The 25,081-nt window shown below is 38.1% G+C and overlaps 2 protein-coding genes across 6 annotated transcripts; one reads left to right on the top strand and one right to left on the bottom strand.

Moving 5' to 3' along the window:
• gad3 (glutamate decarboxylase 3) lies at positions 1-24,541 on the bottom strand. 5 transcript variants are annotated; one of them, XM_060873538.1, is made up of 15 exons: positions 24,347-24,541; positions 10,707-10,851; positions 9,517-9,759; positions 9,326-9,416; positions 8,816-8,928; positions 8,591-8,706; positions 7,165-7,244; positions 7,020-7,074; positions 6,635-6,751; positions 6,469-6,533; positions 4,854-4,932; positions 4,620-4,769; positions 2,802-2,909; positions 2,053-2,142; positions 1-1,587 (listed from the first exon to the last, which is right to left on the bottom strand). In XM_060873538.1, the coding sequence occupies exons 2-15, from the start codon at positions 10,834-10,836 to the stop codon at positions 1,414-1,416; spliced, it is 1,611 nt and encodes a 536-aa protein (XP_060729521.1). In that variant the 5' UTR covers positions 10,837-10,851; positions 24,347-24,541; the 3' UTR covers positions 1-1,413. The 5 variants fall into 5 exon arrangements, with proteins under 5 accessions (XP_060729521.1, XP_060729513.1, XP_060729527.1 ...); XM_060873530.1 differs by having other exon boundaries at positions 24,338-24,540; XM_060873544.1 differs by lacking the exon at positions 24,347-24,541 and adding an exon at positions 13,023-13,156.
• On the top strand, positions 16,736-18,648 carry mc4r (melanocortin 4 receptor). Its single transcript, XM_060873573.1, has one exon. It carries the CDS (start codon positions 17,197-17,199, stop codon positions 18,211-18,213), a length of 1,017 nt encoding a protein of 338 aa, XP_060729556.1. The 5' UTR covers positions 16,736-17,196; the 3' UTR covers positions 18,214-18,648.
• Positions 24,542-25,081: the final 540 nt, after the last annotated feature.

Raw genomic sequence — 25,081 nt, 5'->3', positions numbered from 1 at the left:
TTAATTGTTAAATGTTTTAATGTTAAATGTTAATTGTACATTTTTTTACTTTCTTAGTTTGTTTTACTTTCACATCACAAATCAATCAGAAAACAAGCGGCCAATCCAGTGTATCCATTCATATTCTGCTTAATTAAAATTTGTATTTGATTTTTTAATTTGTTTGTCTGTTTTTCACCTAAGCAAATCTATTTCTTTCTTCTGTTTCCTTCCTTCCTTCAAAAAATGATTTGAAATTATTCCCAATGGTCACACATAAATAAAAGACACACACATTGCGCTAACTGCACATACAGTACTGGTGTGCACGCGTTTATGAATTGCACTAGGTTTCACTAGAATATCTCACAGGACTAACACAAAGTCTAAGCTTTTCATAGACCAAAAACCATCCTTACTATTTCTGCATAAGTATTCACATTACAGTTGAAAATAAGTTCAAGTTTTTTCTAAACACAACTGAAACCCACGCGTAGACGACTAGCACCAGAATAATAATAAATAAGTTATCAGGAACTATTAAGAACCACACAATCCCTTAAACCTTCACAGCTCCAACCCAGTAGGAAGCACGAATGATTTCAAATGAAGTTTGAGTCCAAATGAGAAAGATTGTTATGAATTATTGCTAAGTTTAGCATTTTATGTTGAACTCACAACACATATCTTCCTCCTGTAACACAACCCATAACTTATTTAAAGGAAACTTTATGCTAAGATAAGCTGTTAGCTAATCAGCTAACAAGATGTTAGTGCACATTATGTATAATATTTGTTATAGTGCGCTACATCCTAAAAGTGCACATAGGGGACTTAAAGCTGTACGGCCTCAAGTTAAGTTTCAGGCAACTCCATGCTTCACTTTATTACATAGTTAGTGAAATATTTTCTTAGTAAACCGAGGTGTCGCTCTGAGACATTTCTCAGGGTTTAAAGTGACACCCATGAAATGCTAAGTCATCACTGTGTAGCAGTGTGTCATGCTACAACCCTTAGATAATATCTGTTCTAGCATTCGAGGCTTGCCTTAAAGTGGATCTGTGCTTTAAAGTGTCTATCATAGTTAGCTAGTTAATAATAGCTAGTTAAGTGAGATAGTTATTAGTGAGATAGTGAATTATAGCAGATGGAATTCAATTCAGATTTCATTTTAGGAGCAGAAAAATCAACGCATACTAAAAAACATCACGTCCACAACTCCAGTTAAATGTGTGTTCTTAATTATATTACACTCTCTCATACTGAATATTCTAGCATTCCCAGAAACGAACAACGTAACAAAAGTCGTGCAAATTACTTTATCTCTGTGCTACACACGAAAACTTCTTTATTATATTATACCCCGAGAATAATATTTATCATTTCTAAGTCCATAAACAGTGATGCGAGCTTCAGACTCTGACTCGTTTGTGCTTAAAGCTCAGCTCCAAGGCACGCGATCTCGTCCAATAGGAAGTCCACGTCCTGCTTCTGTGTGGCTGGATTGGAGAAGACGCAACGGAAAAAGTTAGGCTTTTCTTCCAGAGGCTGGTAGCTGATCATAGCCACACCCTTCTCCATTAGCTTGGCTTTGACCTTTGGAGTGATCTGGAAAAAAAAAACCCAGAGTTTAATTTCAGCTTCTCCTCAACAAAACCCATCTGTCTTTGTTGATGTATTCATTGAGACTTCAAAGCACCGTATTGCCATATTTTGACATTTAATGCCATAAATTTAAATGTAAATGAATTCTCTCTTTTACAAAATTTACAAACTTGGCTAACTAGTTAATAATGGTGGTATTGTGCATGTGTTCATTTGACAAATACTATACAGAACGCATGGAATGCACCGACGTGCCCGTATTGTTTATCTCTATTTTTGTTTTGTGAGTAAAAATGAGGGTGGTGTTAGATTGTGCTATGTAGCATGTCTGTGGGAACACTGATACTCTACAGGCCATACAGATTATTTTTTATGCTCCTGTCAGCTTCCAAACAAGTATATTTTTTTTCACTTTCCATTATTTTGTGTAGTTTTGGATAATAGGTTTAGTGATTTAATTGCTCTCACCGAATGTAGTTCTCTGTCTCGATCAGGACCTGGGGCCATGTTCCTCACTCGGCTGGGCAGATACCAGAAGCATACGTTACTGTGTTCAGGCTGAAAAGAAAAAAGAAAAAGATGAATCGTTTCCTGCTCACACCAAACGAGACATGTGATAACTCAGGAAATATTAATAATAAGAATGATAAAGACAATTAAGGTACAAACTAAGGCACATTACGAATGAAAACTACAATTTAACTAGCTAGCCACTCTGGTAAGCTAATTTCCAAGACTTGCCTGGCTAGCTACCTTATTTAATGAGCTAATTTGTAACATTTAATTAGCAAGCTAACCGTTAGCAAGCTAATTGCTCAGAAAAAACAAAGGAACCAAATAACGATATTTTATGATGTTTGAGAATTGTAAAGAATAATCTAGAAGAAACAAATTACTGTTACTCAAGTATTTTCCACCATGGAACCAGGACAGATTTGCAGATATTTCAGGCAAATTAAGGCTAAAATTAAAAGAACACAGTTTTTGATTAGAAATCAAGGCTGTTTGCATGCATGAAACCTGAGCTATAGCTCAAATTGCGTGGTATACAAATACTGTGTTCTAAACACCACGTGTTGTTCTGTTAATACACAGGCGATATATTAGAACTGTGTGAATCTCATGCTGGGTAGTTTTAAACACACCCGGAGCATGAGTATGCCCATCCCACCCAAACAGCACGTTCATTCTTTCTTGATGAGCTAGTAGTAGCTTACTTTGTTTTGGAAGACCAGCTGGAAATCTGTTCTGCTTTTCAGCGTGTAGTAAAGATACTCAGCATTCTCCAGGCAGTGGTTGATCTGCAGTTCAAAACCTTCTGATCCCTGAAAAGCATTTGCTCATAAATGAACATCAGTTTCTTTAGTCACGTTCACACCTTTACACGTTTATCTCTCCCTGCTGGAAGGTTGTGCTTATCAAATTATTCCTTCCAGTTTTTCAAGCGCTGTGTAATAAGCAAATATTAATCATCACATGTAATTATGTTATTGATGTTGTTCCCGGGACCCTGTATGTAAAGCAGGAACGTCTGGAAGACGAATATTCCTGAGGCACAGTGTGAATGTGTGAAACATATCAACCAGTACATTAGATCATCAAGAAATATACTCAAGGACAGAACGCTTTGTGCATGACTTGAAGCAATAACACAGTTGCTCTCACTTAGGTTTTATTTTAGGATCCAGGCATCAACACAGCTGGTACATATTTCCATAAAAGCAGCACAAACACTCAAACTGTGCAACTTGTGCTCTAAAAGCTGTTTTGTATAATAAAATTAAAGTCTTCTGAATGACATCATTCTGCAGTGTCACTTTCCTGACTATGTACATCTATAGTAGATACATTGATGTTAAATGGTTTGCTAACAATTATACAGAAATCCCATACGGCATAGAAAATGTCATGTGAATATCTTTAAATATCAAAATAATTAGAATTACAGTCAATAATCTTTCATTCAAAGGCGTGCTTTAATGTTCCACATCCCGGGTTTCTTGTGTTCTGGTTCCTTGTTTTTCCTACACATTCTTTGCATCCCTTACTTCTCCATTTACTATTTCTTGCGTTGATTTTCAAGTCAAATTTCTAGTATTTACTCCAACTTCTGTTCTTGTGCCTGACCAAGCAATGACCTTAATATCCACCTGCCGTTTTTGTTTGTTTTAAAATACTTAGTGCCACAGGATAAATCTCAACAGGATAAATAGTTCAATCTCAAACATCCTGAGATTATCAATATTTATAATAAATATGTGATTTTCAGTGGCTCCAAGTTTTTTCTATTTTCTTACGTTACCCACAATGCAGTTTGGCTACGTACTGATATTGGCCACACTACTTGCTTCATCTCTTCCTAAAGGGAGCAATTTCCGACTAGCCTTTAGGGCCAACATGCTAGTCATTATGCAGCTCACTATCCGAGCCAGCTTTCTGACGTAACGTTTGTAGCTGCATTGCATTCTGGGAATTTTAAAAACTGAGCAAGAAAAGATGTTCTCTTATATTTAAGATATAAGAAGGAAATTTGATTTTTATTATTTAACAAATTTGTGCCAGCACCATTTCGATAAAAATGAATAAATAACGTGGATTTTTATATCGTAGCTGCTGAAAGATTTCGGTAAGGTAAATCTTACTCTTAAATAAAGTTCAGATTAGGATAAGGACATCACCAGGGTTAACAACACTTTGTTATTTTTTTAGCTGTGGATTTGGCCTTGGATGCTTTACATACATTAGTAAAATAAATGATTTGCAAACCAAATAGAAAAACTGGATGTGTGTTTTTCTCCGAACAGTAAATCACATGGTCTATGAAGCATGAGTGTAGTAACAAGCTAAGACGACACAAAAATTGTATCTGCTCATCTGTTTAAAGACTGGAAAAGATTACATGCACACTTAGTATTTATCTTTACCCTAGAATGCTAAATCCGTACATCCATTTTAATGGAAACAGGCCTCTCAGTACATATTGGAAATGCTATCTTTTTTTTATTTACAGGTGAAAGATAATGCCTTAGAGGTACCTTAGCCTTCCACATGAGCCAGAGCTTAAAGACGTCGACGTGTCTCCCACACTGGATGGTCTTGTCTCCGGTGTCGTAAGACATGTCGTACTGCTTGTCAGTCTGGAAGAGGTACTCGGCACACAGGTTGTTGCACGCCTCTAACAGACCCTGACATCGGAACACAGCTACGTTAAGTATCTGATCTAAAGTGTGGTTTCGAATCAGGTTTAAACCAAACGTCTGCTGACTGACCTTCTGTCGCACCAGAATGGCAGAACACTGCAGCGGCACACCCATCATTTTGTGAGGATTCCAGGTGATGGAAAAAGCCCTGAGGAGATAAACAACAAACAATCAGTAAGCTTGACAAGAAAAAAATTTCCTCATTGATGAAATAATAAGGATGATGTGGAACTACACACTGTTACACACAGTTCATAATACTCAACTGTTTCCAGTCTATAATACTCGACTTGCATAGTGTTTTATTTGTAAACCCCTGTGCAAATCTTAATGTCGATCTGTTATTTTGTGTCATTTCAGCTTTGTGTAATATATCTACTGTTAGATTCTCTTCCCTACCAAAAGAATTTTCTACAGAAAAAGACGACGACTCCCCGTTCGTTACGCCCACGGCCGGTTTTACCATGCGCCTTCTCAATCACCGCATGATGACATTTTATACATGTGTGTGATGAATGATACTGAATGGTGTGAATGACAATGAATACAAATCCAGTGTGACCTTTGGTGAACCTTCACCACTCGTCAGTCGTCATCCTGTATCTGTTTTTAAAAATTTATAATCTTCATTTAGATATTAAACACGGATATGAAAAGACTCAGGTGGATGTAGACAAAATCAAGGTCCTCTGCTTTAGTTTTCTGCCCTGTTTCATCTCTCTTTTCTCTTTTCTAGCTTGTGCTTTTCCATCTGTTAAAAAATGGGTTTTGATTGTCGAGAGAGAGTAATGATAATTATGTCCCATACATTCCACAAGGTCACAGATAGATTCCTATAAATGTCCTTAACTAAGTCGTGAAGTTCAGCGTTTGCTTTTACAGACTATATAAAATATAAGTATGGTAATTCGAGATAAGCCAATAGAGGAAAACCTTCATTATGACATGAATAACTGAATCAGAAAAACATAAACGATGGATTCAAATCAAAGGTTAAGACAGATTAGGACAAAATGGGACCAAATGTTTACACCAACAGGAGAACTCCTGACTTCTGTGGTTCTTTGCTTGAAGAGTCCATTTACATTCAGAGCACAGGTTCATTTGCAATAAGGGTGGCAGCTGTGCTTAAGACTGTACACTAATTTGAAAAAGAATTTAGGTTTGCTAGAGAAGGTTTTGTCATCATGGTATTTTAAGCATGTCGACTCAAATGCTCGTAAATACTGTAGCAGAACTGAAAACTTCTGCAGTTCAGCGACTCTAGCTTCTGACTTCTTTCAGACTTTCATACATCTGATTAGTAAACTGATGACTTTAAATTTAATTGGCTAGATGACTCTCCATGTAGATAGATAGATAGATAGATAGATAGATAGATAGATAGATAGATATATATATATAGATAGATAGATAGATAGATAGATAGATAGATAGATAGATAGATAGATAGATAGATAGATAACTTTCACTTGCCTTATTTATGGATCTAAACTAACAATTAATTTTCAAGAAATATAGTATTATACATTATAAACACTTATTGTCTGATAGTCCTACTGTTCAAACCTGTATATAAATACTACATAACTCATATGTAGTAATATATATTTTAAAGAACCTCCAGCCAAAGCCAGAGATGTTAAGTAAAAGAAATTACCTAAAGAAAGTTAAATGCTCTTACTTCTCAATGCCCTGCAGTTTGGTCTTGTGCTTCTTGGACAGCAGTAATCCACCTCCCCAAGCTGCCTGTAAGAGTTAAAAGCTACCTGTGATAAATGTCAATGCTTTGCATGTTTATTATACTGTTCTTCAGCATGTATGGAGAAGTATAAGGCTTGGGTAAATACATCGACATGTAGCCACAGGCCACATTTTTCACATATGTTTGCGATGTCTGTGATTGGATCGAAAGCTCCATAGACCGTGGTTCCTGCTGTGGCGTTAACGTAGAAAGGTACCAAACCCTGTGGAAACAGATCAGAGTTCTTCAGCTAGCAGCAAATCAATGCTAATACTTAATTACCCACAAGCATGATGATAATAATCTTCTCTCTCTGTCGCAGTACATGTCAGATACACAAATAATGCAGACTATTTTGATTATTTGGTTTATACGGCTAACACCAAAGTAAAACCCAACCATTTTCCTACATAAAATGCATCATGAACATGTCTTCATTACCCTAAAATAGCTTCTGCTCTTTGTTAGCCATATTAGCATTTTTGACCCACCTTGGCCTTTGCTGCCATGATGCTGGATTCCAGTTCTGCTGGAATCATTTTGCCCCTTACAAACAGACATAAGTAGTGTACCGTTAGCATTTACACTGTGGCTACGAGCCGAAGTACAGAAACTCACAGGCCTCACAATTCTCACCTTTCATCACACTTCACAGCGATGACATTTTCAGTGCCGATACCAAGAACCGCTGCAGACTTCTTGATTGAATAATGGCTCTACAAAGGAAAGATGAAATGGAGCAAACACGATCAGCATCTAATTCAGTCACTATCACATCAGTGCACATGATCAAATGTAGGCTAAGGTAGAAAGTCATAAAGTAGAGTAGAACAACACATGATAATGGAGCAGCATATCATGGAATAGAACTGTGTAGAATACAATATAATGATTATTTGTTAATAGCATCGTGGTAATGCAATCTGCCTGAGGTGAAAAGATTATGATCAGTGTGCGTATAGAAATGAATAGAATTGAACAGAATAGAACACAAAAAAAAAGGCCAACAATGATCAGAATTGGAGTAGAAACAGAATGGTAATAGATAAGAAGATATTAGAACAGATATGAAAATAGAGTAGAGTAGAAATAAATCAAGTTATGCCGAAGAAGAATAAAATGAGAAAAGAGCATTTGTGAGGTAAATAGAGTGTTATTTGGATTTTATTGCTAATGTATGGCTTATGTAGAAGGTGAACACTTAAGCAGAGAGTAAAAACATCTGGACATGTGATTTAATAACATTCAGTACAGCTCTGATAATCATGCAGCTCTTTGGCCTGGAGGGATGAATGTTAGACAAACATTCAGTAAAGGTGTAGTAGATAAATAACCTCATGTGGATTATCGTGCCAGAGAGAGAGAGAGAGAGAGAGAGAGAGAGAGAGAGAGAGAGAGAGAGAGAGAGAGAGAAAGTCAGAAAATGCATCCTCCAGCCAAAAGACAAATCATATACTTTAAATCACAGCAAGATTAATGAGGTCAAAGTTTTAGTTACTGCTATTTTGTGCTTTTCCATAATAGAATAAAATTGTATAAAATAGGGGAATGAAATGAATTAGAACACTAAAATAGAATAAAATCACAATAGAATGGAACAGAATGGAGCAATAAAATGAAGTACAATATAACAACGAGTCACAGCAGAATGCATTCAAATAAATATTAAAATAGAATGGAACAGATTAAACATAATAGAATATAATAATAGTAATCCTGAATCAACTGGAACAGAACAGAATTGGACAGAAAACAAAGGGGCTTAGAATATGCCACAAAACCAGAAATAGAAAAGGGAAATTGCAAATAAACAAACAAACAAACAAACAAACAAAAAAAACAGATTGTAATAGAATGTAAATAAAATAGATGAGAACAAGAAAATACCTCACTTAGAATAGAATTGAATACAAACATGTATTAGAATGGAAGAAAAGGAGTTTGAATAGGATAAACAGAATAGAATAGTCAGTACTGTATGTGTAACAATAAAATGAATTTGCATTGAAGAATAAAACAATAGAAATAAATTAGAGTATAGAATAGCATCGTGTAGACTCACGTGTGAGGAAGTGAACAGGGCGAGGCGAGGTAGCACATGCATGCCTTCTGTCTTGACTTTGGGGAAGTAGTGATACCTGGCCAGCAGGATGCTGTAGAGATTCGATATCGTACCACCTGAGAAACAACAAAAGAAAAAAAGAAGACAATTCAACAAGGAAAAATAAACTATCGGACATTACAGCCCTGCATCTTATAAATCAGCAGTAATTGATTGTGATGTTACCCGGGGAGAAGATCCCATCTCCTTCCTCTTCAGACCAGCCGATGATGGAGTGCATTTTCTTCAGAAGGACTTCCTCCATAAGAACGAACACTGGAGCAACCTCAAAGGTGAAGCTGCATACACACAGTCACACTCACACTGACCGTATGTTCTCAGGACCAATATTCCTATGTTTTGGACAATATTCCTATGTTTTGAGGGCTCATTGAGGTCACTATTAGTTCTGCCTAATTTATAAAATATTCATAACCATAATTTAGTTATGTCTAAATAAGATTGACTCCTTTATGTATATTATACCTGATAACAGTCTTTGCTTGTATACATGGAAGATGAAAAACACTGATAGGATCACGATGGATCATGATTATATTTGGATTGATGCTGGCTTTTTAGCACCTTTGTTGGTTTTTAGTGCTTTTCCAAAAGAAGAAAATCGTATAAACCAATTTGAGAACCATTCACACTTTTCCTGTTTTTTTTTTAACCAGAGCATGTTTGAAATCTTACATGTTTGTGTTCGCAGTTGACGTGAGCCATTCTCCTGCCAATCCGATGATGTCCAGTCCACTTGAGAGCTGATTGAGGAATCTTGGGTGAGCTGGAGATTAAGAAAAAAATAAGGATGGTGAGGATGGGAACTCAGCTTAGAATATACAAAGGTGAGGCTTCGTTGCATTATGTACAGCAGGAGTGTGAACCTGTTTTAACTCCATATTTCAGTGTGTTCCTGCAGTCGACCAGCAGCTGCTCGAGGTTGTCCGGTTGCTCTGGAAGCTCCAGGCTGAAGCCCTCCAGTCCTTCCTTCAACTGGTGTGGATGGTGGAAGTCCAGCACTTTGGAGCTGCGGTTCGTAGACTTGCTGATGTACACCAGTAGGATGTTCAGTAGCTCCTTCAGGAAGTGTTTGGTCAGTTCCTCACCGTTCTCTGTAGGAAGGAGATCTAAGAGAAGTACAGAGAACTTTCAATTCATTTTCCATGTTTTTGTTGGTACTTAAAAATTGATAACGACCAAATGGTGTCATTCAGTTAGTTAGCTAATGGAGGTGTGGTTTCTAAAGCTGCCACCCCTTGAGCTAGAATCTTCATACTTTACATACAGTATGACATAAAACGTGCCTTATTTCTACGCTGATTTAATAAAAGCTCCTGTCAAGCAAAGAATAAAATAAAAACATATTTACTGTCATGTCAGATCTTATTATGCTGCTGCAACAAGGTCACAATTTAAATATTTGACCGTTAAACTGATTTTATTAGATGCACAGAGATAAAAGTCTCACAGCTCATCAATTTTGCATGCATTTTTATTCATGGGATTCTAAGCCGAGCTTGTCCAAAACCACACCGGGCTTCGCAGATGTCCTTTTGTTTTTCTCTTGTATTTGGAACGCTATTTTATGTAACACATCAGCTATCCGTATCATCGATCACACAAACCTTCGACAGTATATGATTGAATAATTAATAGAACGGCTTGTCAAAAATGGACAAACACTGCTGGTTAATATTGAGCCGATAACAGACGAACAAGTTTCACATCAGTGTAAGCAAACAAATATAAGTAGAGTTCAATAAACTGAAGAGTCAGCAGTCGAAAGATATTTGGATACTGGCCACTGAATCATCTCAGAAGCATGTAGCTTTTTCAAATAATAATGATCACATCCTTCATCTTCATCTTCTCTAGCAAGATGAGATGTTGGACGCAGCTCCATGCGTACAGAGCGATTTATTTCCTGCTGCTGGCATGAAATAAAATTTCCAATTAAAAAAAACAACCAACCACAGCCTCACAGAGAGAAATACGCTGACAGATGTGTATTGAAGTGAAGGCTGAACCAAGGTGTTTAGTACTTTCTCATCCGGTTAATCGTGACACGCCTCACCTTTTCCGTGGACGGTGCTGAAGTTGTCGGCGCCACAGCTTCTGTCAGCCTGCTCTGCATTTATGAAGGGATCTCCGTCCTGCTTGCTCCAGCTTAGGAGTTGTTCATTCATATCCTCTCTGATTTCCATTGAAATGCTCGAATTCTAAAAGCACAATAGAATAGAAAAAAACACAAAAAGCACTATATATATATCCGTACAAATTAAGTGCAAGTGTTTGTAGAGTACTTATTCTGAAAGAAAAAAAAACAAGTTCCTTGTCCCCGTGACCCGAGGTAGTTCGGATAAGCGGTAGAAAATGAGTGAGAGTGAGTGAGTGAGAAGTTCCTTGTGGAAATAGTGGAAGTGGTGACTAGGCAGAGCTCTGGAACGCTGGAACTCTGGACTACTCACAATATATGGCTATAAAAGACTGTAAAGTTTGCTTCTTTTGGACACTTGAACGATTATAGGCATTGAACATTGGGAAGGAAATTGTCATGCATATAATACATCCACAGATTGTTGTGAGTCACTTTTCCAAAGTAAAAAAGGAAAGTAGCAAAAATGATCAATTAGCATTTGCTAATATGCTAATTATCAAAATGTCTTTCTCCTGCTGTTAGATATAGACTTTTGATTATCTCTTTTTTGCTGGTGTCTTTGACATTCTACTTTTATTCTTGGGTCATGTCTTTTATCGTTCTTCCTCCAGCTTTGTATTTTTTTTATAAGCGATTAAAGGTTTTCTGATTCCTGTTCACTGCTCACAGCCGACCGAGTAACAGTTTGAGCCTGCTGGAAATCTTGCTGCTGTAAATAAAACATCAAGTAAGCTTGCATAAAGTTTTGTGTGGATAGATAGATGGATAGATAGATAGATAGATAGATAGATAGATAGATAGATAGATAGATAGATAGATAGATAACAGAGGTAGGGTTTTCGATAGGGAAACAAATCAATTAAAATGCAAACAATTGTAGCACTGTAAGTGTAAACAAGGCCTGATAATGCACCCTTGACTTTTATTTTCATCTATATGCAGATCCCTGTAATTTGTCAGACACCGTTCTAAAGAGAATTCAGAAAAAATACACCTATTTTTTCCATTCCGCTCTCTGACAGTGTAGGCGGTTTCCATTTAGAACCAATTGAAAACCTGTCTCCTGCTATGCAAGCCTGATTGAAGTCGAAACCTCATGTTTTTTAGAAGTATACTTATTGTGGCCCTCAGACACACTCAAATTTAACAGATAGATTCGGCGTTCATGTCCAGACCCGAGTACCGAGGTGGGAATTGAACAAAGGCATTCAGAGGACGGCTTTGAGAAAAGCTCGTCTAAAAGGCATGAAGTGTTTCTGCTAAATCTTGGAAATAATTTGAGTTGAAAACTGATATAAAAAAGGCCTGTCTGCAGTAGAAAAGGTTGAATCCAAATTTGATTTAATTTTCCGCTATTACTCAGGAGGAGATTAGGCTGAAAAAATTATTACTATAATTTGCCATGATAAAAGAGACTGGAATGTTCCATGGTTTCTTGGAGTTTAAGGTTGTTAGGGACTTGTTACTTTATTCCATTTCACCTCTTCTACTCAGTTGTGTTCTGTACTTTAACATTGTCAAGGTCACTGTGGCCCTGGACCCTATCTAGCGAATATTCTGTCCGTGAGGTGGGAACACACCCTTGATGGGAAACCGGTTCATCAGGAGGCCTGATCACACACATAATCACACCTAAAGGGAATCAGAGTTACCAATTCATGTACCAGCATGTTTTTTGGGAGGTGGGTTGAAACTGGAGAACCTGACAAAGACGAGGGGAGGAAGAATGAAGCTCCACGCAGACAGTATTCCAAAAATACTTCCAGGAACGAACCTGGAATCCTGAACCTGCATGCATCTGCTGCCCAATACTAAAATTCCCAAATTGTAAAACATGAAATACGAAATAATTGAATTCATTTTAAATAATCATCTGTTTTATCCTGGTTTCATGATTTGACATAAGCAAAGCAATGAATTCTGAATAAACAACAAAATTGTTAAATAATGTTAACAATGAGATCAATCAATTTAAATATCGTTAAATATCGCTCTGCATCGTTAAACATTTATTCATTTGTGTTGCTGTTGCTTTTATATTTAAACACCTCAAACACTTAAAACTGTCACATATAAAACACCACCATACACTCTTATTATAAACTTATTATGAGAAGATATTCCAAGATTATAGATAGACAGTCAAATATCTGATAGTATTGTGTGCCAACACTTGTAATATAAATATATATATTCCTACCAAAAGTATAAAAAATAACAGCAAGAACTCACCGCTTAGCCGCAAATGGATGGTTTTAACTTGTCAGTGTTTAGAGTCAAGAGATAAGTCTGTCTGAGAATGCAGTGTTCCCCTTTTATCCAGCTGAAACCTAATCCCTCATCCAAAAGAAAAAAAAAGATGGGCGTGCCGCTCACCTGTGCTATCATCCTGAGGCAGAAGGGCCGTGCTATCTAAGGGCATTGAGTTTTTTTTTTTGCCTACGCTTGCTTTTGTGTGTGTGTGTGTGTGTGTGGCTGTGTACACAAACAAACCTTCCCCTGGCAAATAAAAGCTGCATGAATCAAACATTTTCCCCAGTATCACTTATATAACAAATCATTTTAAATCTGCGTCACTTAATGGCTATTCCAACTTAATGGAAATCCAAATCGCTGAAAGGACACGAGTCCCCGTGTCCCTGCAATGCACTTAAACTCGGAAAATATATTCTCTAAACAGGTAAAAGCACTGGATAATTGATGGTTATGTTTTTTAAGAGCGGCCGTGAGAGGTAGAGAGAGAGAAATAGATAGGCGAGGGGAGGAGACAGGATGCACAGCACAAAAGGAAAGACGAACTTGATGGACGGGAAGAAAGTGTGAGGTTGTTCCAAAACAGTGATGCTGAATCGTCATTCTGAATTGTCGGCACGTTCTGATACGTTTCTATGGCAACAGCTCATCGACAGGGACTAAATGTCATTGGCGAAGATTTCTTTGTAACATTCATGCATTTTTCTTAGGCTAAAACCAACTGCTAACGCACTGACACTGGAGACTCCTTCCGTACATACGCATTTCTCATTTCTCTAAAGATTAGATGTTTTGTCCAACATTGTTGAATAACAATGTGTTCATCTGATCAGGTGCAGATCAGACGGAGAGTCCGTGTACATAATGTCCAAGTTCCTGTGGACGAGCAGTCACTATAGCAACAGTAACCTATACGGTAACAAGAGCATTAATATAGATGGCTGGTTCTTCGGGGCAGAGAGGTTTACGCAGTATGGAGTGTGTCGTTCTGTATTATTAACTTCAAGAGCGACAGATAATCAGAAGTGGTGAGGGAACGACTGTAGGACGGAAATAAGCGATTTTCCAAGCAAGCAAATTTAATGATCTAGTGATGTAAAAGGAATAAAACACTTGAATTCTTGAAGCTGATTCCTTTCCAAACCTGATTGTGTCTGTAGTAAGAATGCTTTTACAAAATGAATCATCTGTTGTTTTTGACAGAGGAACAAAGACAAGCTGGTTTATCCAGTATTTACTGCAATGTGTGTGTTTGTGTGTGTATGTGTACGTGTGTGCGATGGAGACATACAAAACTGGTTTGTCTATCTCTGGTTCTCTCTTTGTTACTAAAGAGATCAAGGAAATGCAAAGCATCATGCAGTGACTGCAGAACTCTGCCTCCACTACAGCGTGCAGAGAGTCTCAGTTATGTCAGGTATGTGTAGATAAAGCATTTTTTGATTGATAGGACATTATAATTACGGATACACAGGAATAAACACATGACTGACACAATAACCTGTGCTCAACCAGGATAACAGATCTGTATCTGTGGTCCATGCATTAAAAAGAAAGCTACTGTATTTTTACTTTTGCCACACAGGCAAAATAAGTTGTTGTCAGTTGATCTTTTCTTTTCGGTTGATTGCAGGATGATTTCTGGGGAAACTGATTTCCTATTCAGTTTAAAAAAGAAAGAAAGTACTGTTGGATGGCAAGTAAAATTATTTTGTCATGAATCATTCAGTCTTCAGACATGATTGAAAAGGAACAGAAGTATTGAATATTACAGAATTCAGAGGTATATTGCTGTAGAGAGAAATACTGGATATACAGGTTACTCACGTTCATACGCAAGGGTGTGCTAACTTTTGAACTGCTAATATGATTAATATTCTAACTTACACTGTTTGTCTGTTTTTCTTGCTACCTATGACAGCATCAGATCCTGGGCTGGCGGCAGCAGCGGGCAGGGGTATGATTAGCCCACCAACATTTGGGTCTTGCCCTAACAATTAAAGTTAGATTTTTTATTTTAAAGGTAAAAAATAACAGAAAAAATGGCAGCATGATTTCTAACTTCTGACTATGCGATTGATCTGTCTGCAGTTGTGAACAATAGTACTAGATGTGTCTCTGTTGCTAGTGCATAGCTAATTCCAGTTTACCCTCCACAAGCACTGCTCTTCCCTGTTCTCAACAAGTGACCCAAAGCAGACCCATCTCTCATCTATTTCAGCCCCAGTCCAGGTGGTTAGCGTTATCTGAATAATGTCCTATCCCATCCAATATTAGCTAATTACCCAAAGCGTCCTTTTAGTAATATTTTCCGCTTATATTTTTCACTACGTTCTGTGGGATACATGCAGAGAAGGATGTTGAGAAGGATGTTGTATATACTTCACATGGTTTTAACACCTGGAAAGCGGCATGTGACAGAGGGGTGGGTTTGGGATGTCGGGGGCACTACCAGTGACTGCCCACCTATTATTTGTACCAGCTCACCCTAGCATAATTGGCTGGAACCAGCCCTGATCCGATCCATCAAACGTTATTAAAACAATTGTTTCGTTTCCTTAAGGTATACAAACTTTTGCACTGGACTGCACTGATGCCATACTGCATTTATTCGAATATTCAGACCATGACCAAAAACGAGCATAAAAACAAACACGGATGGCGAATTCAATCATTCTCTGTCCTGAAACTCTGACACCGGAGACTCCTTCAATAACTCGTTAAACTACAGAAAATTGCAACGAATAAACATTTATGTAAGAAAACGTGTTAAATATCAACATGTTTATTTAATTAGGTCGAAGATCGCACAGAGCGTCCGTGTACATTATTTACACATCCCTATGGATGAGCTGTTGCTATAGAAATGCTAACGTATATAAACAAGCGCATTGAAAATGACCTGTGATTTAAGTTACAGCGAACAACGGTGCAAAGATGCTGTTGTAGGAAATTAATCAGCACATTCAGACTTGCTTCAGGCTCTTTTTTGAATTCTGACACCAACATGTTCATTTTACTCAGCAGGTGATTATTTATCTTGTAAAACATTATTATTATACGTTAGCTACGTTGTTAATTATTTATAAAGTATTAATGGTTGGTTGGTATGGAAAGGGATCCTAAAGGATCATCGTACTTAATATGCATCGATTTCTCATAGTCTTTTATTTATTTTAAATGTATTTTTATTATAGTTAGAGCATGACCTTTTCCCTCCCCTTTCGTTCTCTCGATATAACTGCTTGCTGTATTCCAGATCTACACGACTAAAATCAATGGTGTCTTTTCAGTACGAGCACTTCACTCACTTTAATAAAGGTCCAGCCACCTATAGAGCTGAAAAAGACAGGGGACAGGGGCTGCATCGACAATGCCACTTGTCCTTGCTTTAATCTCTTCTTTTCACACAGAGAGGTAGAAGAACGGCGAACGAGAGCTGTGTGATCGATGAGGCACGATGAAGAGGAGAAGGACAGGTCTGGGATCAGCAGTGCTCTGATCTCGTTAAAGCATTTCACGATCGCCAAAAGAGGGAAAAAATAACGACATGGGCAAGCAGATAATATCCTGAATCGATCAGAAAGCTTTGAGTATGAGATTATAATGAATCATAATGATTCATTTGTTTATATATCTAGTGCAGTTCATCCTTGTTGCACAGTCTGTGATTGGATGCTGGAGCTAGAGGAGGAGTCAGTGATCACAGTGCAGAACAGAAGCTAAGAAGAAAAGTATCAATCTGCCAAAGGAATCCTAAGGAGTGCAGGTTCCTACCTCAGAGTCCTGAATCTTCTCTTCTTATTTTTCTTCTTCCTCTTTTTTTCAGTTTTTTCTCTTGTCTTCATCATCAACAGTCTCTTTTAAGAGTCTCTGTGTTTATCTGCTTTTTCCTGATTTTTCTGAGAACTCTGCTCTTTCGAGTCGTCACGCTCGAGAAGGACGGTGTGTGAGGGTTAAATAATAGCAGCTGGAAAGCTTGCTCACGCTCGAGGATGACAGAGAGACCTCTGTGCACAGACAAAAAACATCTCTTTAGATCTCTTTAGCTCATATGGAGATGGAAGACGCAGAAGAGACTCGCAGTGTAGAATAAACGTGAAAACAAAATAAGATGAAAAGAGGGGGACGGTGGTGAGGAGATCCTACAGAAATGAACATCTCAGCACATCACGGGCTGCACCACGGCCACCGGAACCACAGCCTGGCCATGCAGATTGGAAGCAAAGCCCCCTCTGGGGAAAGAAACTCTGCATCGGGATGCTATGAGCAACTGTTAATCTCCACTGAGGTCTTTATCACGCTAGGGTTAGTCAGCCTTCTTGAGAACATTCTGGTAATCGCGGCCATCATTAAGAACAAGAACTTCCACTCGCCCATGTATTTCTTCATCTGCAGCCTGGCGGTGGCAGACCTTCTGGTGAGCGTATCGAATGCGACGGAAACGGCTGTGATGGCGCTGATCACCAGCGGCAACCTGACCATCTCCGGAGATGTTGTGAAAAGCATGGACAACGTTTTTGACTCCATGATATGCAGCTCACTCCTGGCCTCCATTTGGAGTCTCCTGGCAATTGCTGTGGACCGCTACGTCACTATCTTCTATGCCCTTCGCTACCACAATATCATGACCCAGCGTAGGGCATCACTTATCATCATATGCATCTGGAGCTTCTGCTCAGCGTCCGGTGTGCTCTTCATCATCTACTCGGAGAGCGCTACGGTCCTCATCTGCCTTATCAGCATGTTCTTCACCATGCTGGCGCTCATGGCCTCGCTTTACGTTCACATGTTCCTCTTGGCGCGTCTTCACATGAAACGCATCGCCGCTTTACCAGGAAACGGCCCCGTGTGGCAGGCGGCCAACATGAAGGGCGCCGTGACGCTCACAATCCTGCTCGGAGTCTTTGTCGTATGCTGGGCTCCATTTTTTCTCCACCTCATCCTCATGATCTCTTGCCCCAGGAACCCGTATTGCGTCTGCTTCATGTCACAGTTCAACATGTACCTGATTCTGATCATGTGTAACTCTGTGATCGACCCGCTCATCTACGCCTTCAGGAGTCAGGAGATGAGGAAGACGTTCAGGGAGATCTGCTGTGGATGGGCTTCAGGGTGGAGCTGCGGGTGGAGTTGCGCCGGAATTGATGAGAGGCTTAACAGCTATTAATTGAACATCTTGTTTACGTTCATCGCACTTTTGAAGTTATTCATGGTCTGAAATCATGAACTACTGCAAATGAAATGACTTCACCAATAACTTTGGTCTACTTTTGTTCACCAACAAAAAAACAAACCCTTCAAAATAAGTAGACATGAAAAGAATGAACTTGTTTGGTGAAACAGCCTTGAATTCTCTCCTTTGCTGCTTAACTGTGAAGATTTTCAATCATTTCTGCCTTTCACTCATCGCCAACAGGTGGGTTACGTTTGCTCTAATATAATTTCTGGACAAAATCGTAGATAACTTCAGCACTGAAAAGGAAAAATTGATGCAAGTCTGCAGGGAAGAGCTGGAATCAAGGTAATTAGTAATTATCGTATCGATTAAAGTAACTGGGGACTTCATAACGAACAGCCAGCTCTTTCTCAGTGCCTGGATAATGCCTCGAGTCTCATCTTATCTCTCGCTTGGTCGATTTTTCCTCATATCAATTCACGTAATACAGCATAAGATTTGTATCGTGCTGTGAAATGGCTGTGATGCTATGTACCTTATTTTTTGCTAAGTGACGAGACTAAGTATAATTACATTATCCTGCACATCATGCTGAAATATGTATAGAAAATATGTCATGAATCATTACGGAAGTTTCATTTCATTTCATTTATAAATATCAACCACAACAGACACACCTCAAGATCAATTTTTTGCTTTAAAGTCAGATTCAAATATTGTATAGTATCATGTAAGATATTAATAAGTAATAAAGTCTCATAGAAATATGAAGTAACCCATTCTGTTCATTTTATTATACGAGGTCATAAACAGAAACCGGTGACATGGATAAATGCATCCCAGCTCTCTGCTTTGTGTTCTTATAACAAGAATTGTATTATGTATTCTTGTACTGTAGCTCTTATCTCCAGACAGACGAAGAAAAGCCAGCAGGATGTAATAAACACTAGTGCTGTTATTCAGCAAGGCTCGGATATACAGACTAGCGAAGTGTGGTGTTGTTATAAGAAAATAATCAACAACCGGTTGGTGTGATGAGGTGCAGTCACGGTTTCCAGCCTGAAACTGATCTACCAACAGAATGTTTTATTCCTCTTCCAGCAAAAAAACATGTACTTTATGTTATTAATTTACAGATATAATTAAAGTCCATAAAAATACGTCCAAGATAAACCACTGTTCGCTTACAAGCCTATTTATTCTATCTCAGGAAAGACCTGTTGCTATAGGAACAATAATGTACCTCTATATCATATGTTCCAAACCCTGGTCCTGGTCCTGAAGAACCTGCTGTTCTGCACACATCAGTGTTTGTCCCTGCATTGGATTCAACCAATCTTCTAATTAACTGCCCTGTAGGAGTTAAAATGGAAACACTAATATGTGCAGGACAGGAGGATCTCCAGGACTAGAGTTAACACAATGTTGTTTCTATAGTAACAGTTCATTAACAGGGACTCAAATAATGGATAAAAATTAACGAACAATCAAACAAACAAACAAAGCTCAGATTATTAGTGGACGACTTTAAGATGATTCTACTGAAGCTTTTTTTTTCTTCTTTTTTTGAGAATTTCAAGTTCATTAAATACAAACACTGACTTTGAACATTCAGCAAACAAAGATTTTTTTATGATGTTGAAATGATCTTAGAAAGAAAAGTTCTGTAGAGATATTCTACAGCTGACCATTCAAATCTTTCGAATATCTATCCATTATTTTTAAAATGACCAAATATTTGTTTCGTTTAGTGCATGCAGTCTCACAACAAAACTACAAAAACCCCAAAGGATTAATCCCAACAAACGTGGGTGCAAATTCTAACTCATTCTTTTCCTCCTTCTCTAAAATCTCATCTGCGTATAATGAATAAAAACATCATTTTTTCCTTAATATTTGATCTTTTTCCTGTTTGTTTAAAAAGAGATGCAGCTTCGTCCTTTAGACGTCACACATCCTAATTTGCTCAAACATTGAGATTCACATCTTACTTTTCTCAAAGTTTTTAGGCTAAGACCCAGTTAAAACTGCTCTTTTGGTAACCATAGCAACATGACAATGGCTGATTAGAAACTTCAGGATACACTGTGTGTGTGTAGATAAGCCAAGATGTCACCCTGTGTTTGTTTTAAGGGGTTTGTATTGGATTTCCTGTCACATACATTTATAGTGTGTGTTGAGACCTGAGTAATGAGGTTAAGCAAAAACAACAACAACAACAATAAAACATTAGGGACCTCATTATAAATGTGACCTCACTGCAAAGATGAGACTTATTCATGCTAATGTATTTTTTATGTGGATAGAATTTGTCTGGATTGCAGCATCTCTGAGCAGGCAGAGGAACCAGTGAGCAGGTGTATGAAATGAAATGGCATAGATCATTTGTTATAATAACTTAAAACATGATGTTATAACTTAAATAATAATGATGTAATTACATAAATAATAATGATGTAATAACTTAAATTCTAATGATGTAATAACTTAAATGATGTTATTACATCATTGTTATTTAAGTTATTACATCATTATGATTTATTATATCATTATGATGTCATAACAAAATGATGTAATAAAAATGCAGTTAGCTACAATCTGTTATGTACTTGATGCAAGTTGACATGAATATTTTACTAACAAAGTCATTAACAACTAATCCACAAGCAAGCCATAAAGTAAATGTGCAGATAAACAGCGATTTGAAACGGCTACCGCATTTACAGTATAAGGCTAAAAGTGTGTATTTTGCAATTCTATACAATTGCGTGCTTCCAGCATTTTGGCTGCAGTTTGTAGAAGCATCACCTATGGGTGTGGTGTTTAGGCGTACACATACTTTTGGATATTTTGGGTATTTTTGATTTCAGAATTGCATTCTTCAGTTTGTTGTGCCTGGGGTTATATCTATTTATAAATGGAATTTATATTATGTGGAACAATGTGTTGGGTTTGCAAATTTCTAGCTACTCACTAGCTCCTAGCTACAAGAACATTATTGGAACATACAGTATAAGTGACGTCACGGAAGCTATAAATGTTGCTATGGAAACGCTAACCTATGACCAATGTTGCAGGTAAACTCCTAACCAACACCTTCTGACCAATCAGAGACCAGAATGTAACAGAGCTGCGGTGTAAAATAAAGGAGAATTCAATAATATACTAATATTGGCAAATATTCTCCACTTTTTCTCCTTTCCTCTTCATCTCATCCCAGAAATTCTTTCGATCATTAGACTGCAACAGCTGTTCTCAAGTACACACACGCACACACACACACACACACACACACACACACACACACACACACACACACACACACACACACACACACACACACACTAACAAGTTCTCACAAAGGTTCTAGCCAGCAGCTACCTATTGATCTTCCTGCTTGCTGCATCGCCTCAACAATTTTTCAAAATGACCTCCAAATGACCTTCTGCAGATGATTGCTACTCACCCACACAATGATATACACCACACCAACACCAGCCTCTGCCAACAAATACTTACAAAATCTCTTCCTTAGGACCGAGTTACGTAGGTTCGTGACTGTTCACTGCATAACTGCACAGAACAATGTGGATCTAAATGTAGAACCTAAACGGGTTCCTAAACAGAATTCAAATTAGAACCATTTCTTATAGGAAATCAGTTTTAAGGCTCTTTATTGAATCTGTATCGGTTCCACAAGAACTGAGGATCCTACCTTTTTTGTTGTGATATGGAAATGATTTCTTTTGGATGAATGCTTACCACCAGGAAGTACACTCTAATAAACTTTAGAAGCAATAAGGGTTTCTTCAACCTTTTCACTCTGAAGCCTTTCTGATAAGGAAACGTGTTTTGTAGGGTTCAAACCTGTGAAGGTTCCTTCAGAGCGACAAACAAAGAATTGTTTCCTACAAACCTTATCTGAACGGGAAACACTTTTATCCTGTTCTACTTAAAACGTAATGGTTCACTCAGAGAGACCACCAGAGAACCCTTTTATAGGCTGTAGCTTCTAAGTTTGTCGTTTTGGATGGTGCTTGATAATCAATAAGGATTCTTCTGTAAAGTGTTCTCATTAAAACCTTTCAGAAGACCCAAAACTGTGAGTTTTTCTACACGAAAACACAAAAAAGGATGACAACTGAAGAACCCTATTGAAATTTTGGATGGTGTAGAATGCAAAATTCAAGATTAATATTAGATAGATTTAGTTCACAATGTGTATGTATATATCCCCTATGAGCAAGTCTGAGGTGACTCAGGCAGCAGTGGCAAGGAAAAACTCCCTTAGATGGTAAGGAAGAAACCTTGAGAGGAACCAGACTCAAAGGGGATCCCATCCTCATATGGGTGATACTGGAGGGTGTGATGATAAAAATTAAATGTTCTAGTTTTGGATTGGGAGACACCTTTAAGGTTTCTAAAGCTCCTTAGAACATCGCTGTCTAAGACTAACCTTTTGTATGGTATATACTTAACTATTCCTTTGAAAAACATTCTACATTTCTGAAAGGAAAACACTCTTGTGCGGCTCTACGCCAAACCTTTAACAGTTCCTTCAGAGTGACAGCCAAAAAATTCATGTTCCTATCAGGGTATCAATTCTTGGAAGGTGTATTTAAACACCTAAATTTAATTTTAGGGTTCTTCTGGAAATAAATTCTTCTTGGAACCCTTTCTGGGTGGGAAACACTGTTAGAGATTTACATTAAAATAAATCTTCTAAAGAGTGTCAAACGGTTCAGAGTAAAATTTAGAGGTCGTCCAAACCTGTTTTTCTTTAATGGTGTTGTTTTCAGTCAAGTTTCAAGGTTCAAGAAATGGTAAATTGAAGAACAAGTCCATGGTGTACCTAAGAGTACCTGCTTTCTGTCAATCACAAAGACCTGGAAGCTTCCAGCCTGTCCTCTGAAGTTGAAAGCCTCCTGTACATACTGATGGATTACAGGTTCTTAACATAACTCTGCATAATTCCTTTATTTCTGTAGTGCATCGTGACTTTAAACGTACTCTGACTGAGACAGTAAGCTCTGTCTATTACTGCAGGAGAGCAGAGCTGAGTGGAACCGGGAGTGACGAGGCGACAGAGAATAATAGAAAGTAAGCTGGTACAGGAAAGATTTTTTTTTTCCCCATTTCACTTTGGATTTGATGAGCGGTCATTACAGAGAAAATTCACACTTAACAACTCCATGGCTGGATCTCACACTCTCATTCACACACGCACACACACACACATACACTCACACACACAGCGTTGTTCTGCATGAATCTGAATCCTGTATCTGATGTTCTACACACCTACAGGTTCCTGTTCATGCTCAGTCTAATAAGTTATACGTTATGTTTCTATGGTAACAGCTAATTCACGGGGACTCGTTAATGGACGTCGACGTTCCATATAAACAAACAGGTGTAACAGATGTAAGAAATGCCTAACCTCATATAATCAGTGAAAAACTCCTAACTCCTTAGTTTCATCACCAGCCTCTATGTTTTTTCCTCATGAAGCTAATCAGACAAAAAAATAAATAAATAAAAGGTGACTTTTTTGGTCCTGACGACATTGGAAAAATTACATCTTTACCTCTGACCGTTACAAAGTGCAGACACACTCATAGACAAGTCCTTACAATCCCTGTGAATGAGCTGTTACCATAGAAACTCTACCGTATTATGGCAAGCACTTTAACACGGACCAATCAGCATACAGAAATCAACAGCGCTGTTCAACGTATCGTATGTAAAACTCGTCAATGATTAATTCTAACAGAACAACTTGATACGTAAACGTAAATCGCGAGTGTTCTCTGCCTTATTGAGAGTAATGACTGATACACAGCACACTGATACAAAGCTAAATAAGAAAATGAGAATCTGTTTTGTTTTGTTTTATTCCCCCGAAGACAAAGCGTCTGGGTTTTGTGACCAGTCTTATCGCAGGGCAGCACATTCCACACACCGGTCACGTACACACCCTGACCCGCAGTCATCAGGGGTGCAAGTGCGCCGTGCTCTGAAGCGGACTCGCTCGCTCTCACAATGAGACGCTGCTACACAGAGGTGAAACTTCACACAGAAACAAAGATCAATAAGAAATAGGAAGGATGTGTACCTTATATACCTGGGTTTATTCCACGCACACACACACACACCGGGTCTTCAGGCTCTAGGTTGAGAAAACCGAATTCATTATTCAGTAAAAAGCTCTTCACTGGTGGCTTCTCTTCATTGCTCGCTCGCAGAGCTTCCACTCTTTCGCTCTCTAGAACATGTCACTTCCTGATATTTCCAAATCGATTGTGAATTTTCTTTTTTTCGCAACACGATTCCTAACCGTTGTCCTCCACGAAGGACAAACTCAAACAGATCCTCATCATCTTCAGCGTTCACTTTTTCACACGCGATATGGTAACACACGATATGAAACGAGGAAGTGGCTGTTCAGGCAAACGCCACAAGCCGAGAACAAATACAAAGAAGAAAAAAAACAGGAAAATGTGGTCAAACTGAGCTCGTAACATCAACTGGCAGACGTAAAAGCTCAAACTCAGGCTGTGTGTCTTCCAGTCCTCACTGAAAGCTTAAGGTCAATCTGATATAATGAATTCTAATGTGGAGCATTGTTCTTAACATATGTACCACTCATGGAAGACGTCTCCAGTGTAAGATCAGAAGTAAAGCTGTAAGTTAAGATAAAGATTTCTGACATCTTCCGGCTTTACGCTTCAGTGTGGTTTCTCTGTAACGTGATAAACATGATGTATTATTAAGTTCAAGAAAAGAAAGACGAGAAAGAGGCTGGACAATTAAGGAAGGGAACAAATATAGCTGCTATAACGTATGCTATAAAATAATA

Source organism: Tachysurus vachellii, chromosome 1 (assembly GCF_030014155.1).
Source record: "Tachysurus vachellii isolate PV-2020 chromosome 1, HZAU_Pvac_v1, whole genome shotgun sequence".
Taxonomy (NCBI): domain Eukaryota; kingdom Metazoa; phylum Chordata; class Actinopteri; order Siluriformes; family Bagridae; genus Tachysurus; species Tachysurus vachellii.
Note: the sequence above shows the minus strand (reverse complement) of the source record. Positions and strands in the feature narration are given on the sequence as shown.